At 32.3% G+C, this 8,264-nt stretch overlaps 2 protein-coding genes across 12 annotated transcripts in view; one reads left to right on the top strand and one right to left on the bottom strand.

Moving 5' to 3' along the window:
- The window catches only part of stumps (DBB domain-containing protein stumps), a 125,264-nt gene that overhangs the window by 55,061 nt on the left and 61,939 nt on the right, over positions 1-8,264 (top strand). The window lies entirely within an intron of this gene.
- The window catches only part of LOC141458718 (uncharacterized), a 37,591-nt gene continuing 32,970 nt past the window's right edge, over positions 3,644-8,264 (bottom strand). For 4 of the 9 annotated variants that reach the window (XM_074137072.1, XM_074137068.1, XM_074137069.1 and 1 more), the window contains 2 exons: positions 7,199-7,351; positions 3,644-5,349 (listed from right to left, as the gene is read on the bottom strand). In XM_074137072.1, the coding sequence (XP_073993173.1) occupies positions 5,256-5,349; positions 7,199-7,351 (247 nt within the window). In that variant the 3' untranslated portion in view covers positions 3,644-5,255. The remainder of the gene's footprint in view (positions 5,350-7,198; positions 7,352-8,264) is intronic. The other 5 variants (XR_012461122.1, XR_012461123.1, XM_074137073.1 and 2 more) reach the window with 4 other exon arrangements.

The raw sequence follows: 8,264 nt of genomic DNA, 5'->3' as shown, positions 1-8,264 counted from the left end.
TACATACGAGGTGTGTTCAAAAAGTAACGGGAATTTTCGTTTTTTGAAAAAAAATATTTATTTATTCATCTACATTAATATTGTCGCCTTCAAAGTAGTCCCCTTCGCATACAATACACTTGTGCCAGCGCTTTTTCCAATCCTCGAAACACTTCTGAAACTCGATCTTTGTGATAGCTTTCAGCGATTCGCTTTTAATGTCATCTATGCTTGTAAAACGACGGCCTTTTAATGTTCTCTTTATGTTTGGAAATAGAAAAAAGTCACATGGAGCCATGTCTGGCGAATATGGAGGCTGGGGCATCGTTAAAGTTTTGTTTTTGGCCAAAAATTCACGAACAAGCAATGAAGTGTGTGCAGGTGCATTATCGTGTTGCAAAATCCATGAATTGTTTTGCCACAAATCCGGGCGTTTTTTCGGATTGCTTCACGCAAACGGCGTTGAACTTGTAGGTAGTACTCCTTATTGATTGTTTGACCTTGTGGCAAGAATTCATGATGCACTATGCCATTAAAATCGAAGAACACAGTGAGCATAACCTTCATTCGACCGCACTTGTCGAGCCTTTTTCGGTCTTGGCGATCCAGAATGCCTCCACTGGGACGATTGAGCCTTAGTTTCGACATCATATCCGTAAACCCATGTTTCGTCACCTGTTATAACACGTTTCAGTAGATCCGCATCGTTGTCGACTTCATTGAGTGACTATTGAGCAACTCCATTCTCCGCTGTTTTTGTTCGAAATTCAACAATTTTGGAACAAATTTTGCTGCCACACGTTTCATACCCAAAACATCCGAAAAAATTTCATGGCATGAGCCAATTGATATGGCAACATCATCAGCGACTTCTCTGATTGTGATTCGGCGATCGTTCATAACCATTTCTTTCACTTTTTTCACGTTTTCATCGGTTGTTGATGTGCTTGGACGTCCAGGTCGTTCGTCATCTTCAACGTTTTCGCGGCCCTCTTGGAAACGCTTATACCACTCGTAAATCCTTGTTTTACTCATAGCAGACTCACCATATGCCTTTATTAACATTTCACACACTTTATTTCATTTTTTACGCAAAATTTAATACAAATTCTTTGATCCATTTTTTTTAACAAACAAAAATCGCCAAGCTCGAAAAACACGTCTAACCTTAACGGCTGCCACTTAAGAAGTAAACAATAGTGATGGGCTATTTGAGCGGACTCGTTCCAATGGTGGAACGAGTTGATTCAAATCCCTATTTTTAAAAAAAGTGATTCCGCCCCGCCCCAAAAAATTTAGGCAAATAAAAATGAAAATGAGGCAGCAGAAGGTTTGGAACGATTAAACATAAGAACAAATGTCACGCAATTTATTATATTATTATATCATTAAATGTTAGCTTTCCCAGTTAATAACAAAACTATATTTCTTTAACACACATTGAGTACTATCCCTAATTTCCAATTGCTCTGATAAATATAAAATTAACAACGTAATACAAATATTAACACAAAAATAGGCTAGTCAAATATAAATTAAAGCAATGCAGTTTTGTCATTATCTAGCTTGACCACTAGAAGACTGGAGTTAACTTACTTCAAGAGTATTCAAGGTAGAGAAACGGAAATGGGTAGGAAATTATTCCATAAAAATTCTAACCCTTCAAAATTATAATTACTCATAATATTTATTAACTAAGAATTGAATATCAAGCTTTTAAAATATTATCTTATTGTTTTACAAAAAGAAAAAGCTGTGTGCTTAATCTTAAACTTAGCGCTGGACACTCTTACTCTCATCTTCATTGGCGTAAGCTTGAACGTGTACATGTCAGCTAGACGGTCAAAGTAAAACTGGGCCAAAATTTAGTATTACCTAACTGGTTTACTTAGTGTAGTATCCCTCCCACACTATCACCTATTTCACAAACATTCATCGATTGAAAATATTTTTTAGTTAAATATTCGTTTCATTGGAATACAAAAAACATTATAACGCTTTCTTAAGATGATTTGAATTTTTAAAATTTGTTTTTGTCCATTACTCTTATAAAATACGAAGAATTTCAAATAAAATATAATATACAAACACAGAATGATCTAGTGTGCAGGTGGAGTCAGTCGTAGTTACCATGACAACGGAACCGTTAAACGACTCCGGCCCAGCTCTAGCATTTTCATTGGTTAAATCCACTGGAGTTGGTGGAGTCGAATCCGGAGTGATTTAAATCCTTTTGAAACCGGACTCGTTCCATTTTTTCGTTCACTGAATCTAGCCAATAGAAATTGCTGGAGCTGGAACCGGAGTTGTTTAACGGTTCCATTGCTATGGTAACGAGGACTGACTCCACCTGCATACTAGATCATTGTGTTTGTATATTATATTTTATTTGAAATTCTTCGTATTATATAAGAGTAATGGACAAAAACAAATTTTAAAAATTAAAATCATCTTAAGAAAGCGTTATAATGTTTTTTGTATTCAAATAAAACGAATATTTAACTAAAAATTATTTCCAATCGATGAATGTTTGTGAAATTGGTGATAGAGTGGGAGGGATACTGCAGTAAGTAAACCAATTAGGTAATACTAAATTTTGGCTCAGTGTTACTTTGACTGTCTCACGGTCATGTACACGGTTAAACTTACCCAATGAAGATAAGAATAAGAGTGTCCAGCGCTATGTTAAAGATTAAGCACACAGCTTTTTCTTTTCGTAAGATAATATTTTTAAAGCTTGATATACAAGTCCTAGTAAATAAATATTTCTTTATTTATGAGTAATTATCATTTTGCTTGAAGGGTTAGAATTTTTTTTATGGGAATAATTTCCTACCCATTTCCGTTTCTCTACCTTGGATCCTCTTGAAGCACGTTAACTCCAGTCTTCCAGTGGTCAAGCTAGATAATGACTAAACAGCATTGCTTTAATTTTTATAATTGACTAGTCTATTTTTATGTTAATTTTTGTGTTACGTTGTTAATTTTATATTTATCAGTGCAATTGGAAATTAGGGATAGTACTCAATGTGTGTTAAAGAAATATAGTTTTGTTATTAACTGGGAAAGCTAACATTTAATGATATTTTTTAATAAATTGCGTGACATTTTTACTAATGCATAGGGTAAGTACAGAGACCGGAATCGGTGAACGAGTTGTTGGAATCGATTCCAACCCTGGAACTGATTCAAATCCAACGAGTCCAAAGACGGACTCGTTCTGCCCATCACTAGTAAACAATGAATATTACTGAAAATTTTATCGTACTTCAGGGGCATGTGTACCAACATAATAAAAAAAAAAATTTACAATCAGACTCTCCAAACCCGCGAAATTTAAAAATTCCCGTTACTTTTTGAACACACCTCGTATGTATGTTATAACCAGTTTGTGTCATTATTAACAAAAAAAAGAAAACAAAAAAGCGTAATATCCCAAAATTCTGACATTGAAACTATTGTTGTTTTTGTTCTTGTTTTAATAGGACTCTTTTGTCTTTATCCCTTCGGCATTCTTTTCTTTTATCTTACATAAAAAATTACGGAATATAAAAATTACAATCTTACCAAGTGCAATTACTTGTATCTAGATGCGGTGATTAAAGATATTTAAAATCATAATTTTTGATTCCGCAATTCTTGTTGCAGTATGAATAAATTCCTGATTGACAAATTTTCTTATTTAAGCATTCATTTCTTCTTAATTTTGAGCAGATAATAAAACAGCACTTTATAATAAAAAGGCAGTCGTTACCCAAGTAAAACTACACCAAACATGATCAATTTCTATTTTTTTGTAATTATACAAATAAAAGGCTTGTGTAGTTTAAAGCAAGTTTAAAGATGTATCCCCCATCCAAAATTAAGGAAAGGAAATATTTACCCACAATACATTTTATTTGTAATAAAAACTCCTATTTAAAAAAAACCTTACATATTCTTTAAGAACATTAAGGATAACTAAAAATGTTAGTTTACCCTAAGTAGTAAATCTTTTTTTTTAATAATCATTTAAAATAATAACAAAACTTCTTTAAAAACAACCATCTTTCTTTTGTAACTTAGCTAAAGTGAAATCTGACAATATTGTTTGGCCTTTAAATCTGAGAGGAGAGTTTGTCAATCACTTGTTAGTGTCACTGTAACAACATACGAAAATCTATACTCCTCGAACGTCTAATTAACGTTACCCTTACATACACCGAAGAGACTTCTTACTGCTTGGTGTGTTATATAATATTAGTTAATAAACGCTCAAAATTAACTTTTAACTGTCGCACATATTTCATTATAATTAGTTTTTCTAATTTAATAAGCATATTTTTTTTTCTAAGCAATGTATTCAATTCATTTTTAATTACCATTCGTCACATTCATTCTAAATAAAGAGATAGTACTGACATTATTTCTATTATTGCTTGCAGTATTTCATTTGGAGTGGTGTTCTAAACCTTGGTTTTGAGACCAAACAATCGTTCCAAAATTTCTTTCCCTTTATTTTAAAACCATTCCCATTTTTTCAAGTACTCATCAGTACTTGAAATTACATAACATTAAATATCATTAGTATAATAGATTGCTAACAGCACTGGATCTCAAACATTTATCACCTTTTCGAAAACAGCTTAGTTGTTACGAGCAAGTAGTTAATAATACTAGCTGAAAATACGTGCAATCTACTGATTCAGGGCTAGGAGAACTGGACAAACGACAAAGTGATAGTTCTCGCTGTCACATGCGGCAAAGAATTGCCAAGATGGACGCTGTTTAAGAAAAGTGTACATCTATGTTTAATTTTCAGTCTCAGTTAGAGTATTAAGTATTAAGAATGTGTGTCAATTACAACATTGAAAATGAAAATAAAAAAATGACTTTTCATATCAGACTTGTCCTACTTAGTAGACATCTTCATCAGAATGAGCGCCTGCGCTCATTTAAGAATGTTTTAGAAGAAAAACTGAAAAAGTTTGCCCTAAATAAAAAAATATATATATAACTAGGATAATCAGCACGTGTTTATTAAACATGTCTAAACAATCTTCAAATGTAAGCAATCTACAGGAAGCTACTCTTCATCTCTGACCTTCTTTGATCATTTTAGAAATACATTCAACTACGATTAAACACATTCATCAACCTACCGATATTTTACGAAATGAAAATCCATGATATTAAATGCGTTTTAATCTTTTCCAGATGTAAGAATATAAATAGATTCACGATTCAGTAAAAGAAGATTCGTTTATCCATTGAATAATATGAAATTTATTTTTCACCTATATGGACGTCAGCAAAGTAGCATTAATGGAGTTATTCGCCCTACCATAGTTCACCTTGAAGCTGCCAAAACACTTGGAAAGTTTTTGAATTCTGCAACAGATGAAAATAAAATTCATGCAATTATTGTTACTGTAAATTATTTTTGCTAGAGCTACTGTTTACTATGCCAGTCCAAATTATGGTATTTCAGTCAGATTGAAAGTTAAAATATTTCTATTAGTTATTAAACTGGTATTATTAAGTGTATGTCTAAGATTGAGATAACATTAATTGTGTGCACAATTAATGAGATAGCATTAATTGTGTGAGATAACATTAATTGTGTGCACAATTAATGTTATCTCCAGTTTTCCCTTCTCATGTAAGTTGTAAGAAAAAAAAAGTAAAAGTTAAAACAAAAACAAACTAAACCTGAACATTCTTGTTGAAAAATGTTCGCTTAATTTCTAAAAAATGATTTCCCATTCTTAATTCTCTCGGGTAATTGAAAAATATTTTGAAGTTAAGTGGCCTCTTACTTATATTGTAAGTTTTACTTAGCTATTTTAGAGTCACCCCTACTCAGCCTATCTTAAAATTTGGGCAGTGATCATTAATCAACTTTTGCAATTAAAAAAAAATGTTTTTCGAATCTCTTCGGTAACATCCTTGAGACATATTGAAGCCTCAACTGTATATGCTCTTAATTTTCTGACAGGCGGTCTATGCCGATTAAAATCCATAAGATTGTCTCCTTTGCCAGCATATTGTCCACTGATTTTCTTGTACGTCACTGTACCACAATACCCAGTCTCTGTGAAGGTAAAACAGGGTGGCCAACCTTCGATTTGATACTACGAGAAGATAATATGAGAAGAAGATAATGAAAAGATATTCCTTTTCCCGATGGTGAATATTACCGACTGAGAAAATACCTAGTGCATGTGAATATATATATACCTAATGCATAATATAAACCCAGTAAGACCTTAATAAATTACAATTATAATACAGTGGTAAAATTCAACATGAACAAGGGAGCCATTGAATTCACACAGTTATTTTCACAAATTAATAATAGTTCATGCTCGTCCATTATTATTAAAAATTTTTTTTTTTCTTTCCAAGCAAAGGTCTATTAATTCACAAATTATTTTATCAACATGTGATTCTTGGCGCCGGTGGCCATTAGGAAGGAAATTTTTATGGGCACTTAACAATAGAGAATAAATTGCCTATATCCGCAGCCCAGTAGTGAATATTAATCTGGCAGTTCAGAAGAACTAGCCGTTGTACACAGACTAGAATTAAAGTAACATCCATTTATACTGCAGATTATTTATTTTCACTTTATATGAAAAATTAATTTTTCAAGTTCGTTATATATTGGAAATTTTAACTAGAACCACTTTATGGTTTTCTATTGTTCATGCGAAGAAAAACCAATTTTTTCCCCCTTTTCTTTATTGGCCTTGCAAGTTCCTTGCAAATTAGCCTCTCTTTAAACAGTGGGAGGTTTTCCTTTAATATGCTATTTAAAAATAATTTTCAACATGGATGCGTGAAAGTTAATATTTCAATTGCATTAGTCTTTATGTAGTTGTATAATCTAGCTTAAATTTGTACAATCACCATTATGCCTTAATTTAGAAATGCAGTTGCATATGTACTGCGCATAGAAAGGGACAGAATGATGAAAAAAAAAACATATGTTGCTTGTAAGCAAGTAAAACTGTAATGAATTACAGTGGGATAGGTCAGCAGTACTGTCACATACTTTTTAGTATTTAAATGTAACTTTCTAGTAGGCTGCAACTCATCATGAATTGACGCGTTGACTGATCTTGCTTGAATTACAAAAAAAAACTATCCAAGGTCGCATATTTATCATGAATCACTGAATTAATTGAAAACAAACTATACGTTCTGTAATTTGAGCAAATAGAAATTATAAACTTACTTCTGCTGTACTCTCCTAGTTTGATTTTTCAACATGTGCGGAGAATCTCTGAAGCTTTTGTTGCAATGGAGAGATTTCAAAAAAACCTGAACGCTCCGAAACAACATCTGAGTGTTTACCATGCCATTGTAATGCTTGAAGCTGATTGTAAATCTGTAAAAGATATAGTTTTGAATGAGTATTAATTTTTGTCATATTATTTGCATTTCAATTTGTCTTTGGTTATAAAATTAAGACATCCGAGGCAGATATTGAATTATTATCTTACAACCACAGATGTTTGGAAGTTCCCGGGTTACTTCTGTGCTAAGTTATCAAAATTGGTTATTCGAAAATTGGGTGCAATATTTTTTTTAAAAAATAAAACAGCTACATCAATTTTAACCAAATTTCTAAACTTCAGAGGCTAAGAATCTTGTCTGGAATAGGGTTAACTTGAAACAAGAGACTAGTACAAACAAATCAAACAAAAAATTAGAAAAATGTTAGAAGACTCAAGGCAAGAACGTTGCCAGTTCAATGTACAATTAGCGGACCATGAAATATTTACAAAATATGAGTTTAATTATAAATAATTAATGTAATAATATTTTATATACTTCAACTTTGGGAACTATTGAATGCGTTCCGAAAGATTTTATTTACCATCATACTGTATTCCTACTAACACAGAAAACAGCGCAATGTTAGATGAGCGTTTAGAGGCAAGATGCACAAAGCTAAGAAGTATTGTGGTACTGGGTTCGATTCCCGGACTAAGCCTTAGATTTTATTTAATATTTAATTAGAACATTAAGTAAGGTTAACTTCCTAATCGCCCCCATCCGCGACACCTAATTTGGCAGTTTGGACGTAAAACTCAACTGAAAAAAAATAGGCATTACTTTACTTTCTTTGTTCTTTAATTTACCATAATATAAACACTACTTCACTTAATGATCTAAATATTACTAGCACAGTGAATTCACGAAAAATTTCCTGCAAAAGTAGGCTTACATGATATCTTCTTCGATTATTTCTGGGAACCTTCTATCAAATGTTTGTAAAGTTGGCTAAAGTGCATCCA

This window comes from Rhodnius prolixus, unplaced genomic scaffold (assembly GCF_049639745.1).
Source record: "Rhodnius prolixus isolate KJV_2025 unplaced genomic scaffold, Rpr scaffold_5, whole genome shotgun sequence".
NCBI classification, from domain to species: domain Eukaryota; kingdom Metazoa; phylum Arthropoda; class Insecta; order Hemiptera; family Reduviidae; genus Rhodnius; species Rhodnius prolixus.
Note: the sequence above shows the minus strand (reverse complement) of the source record. Positions and strands in the feature narration are given on the sequence as shown.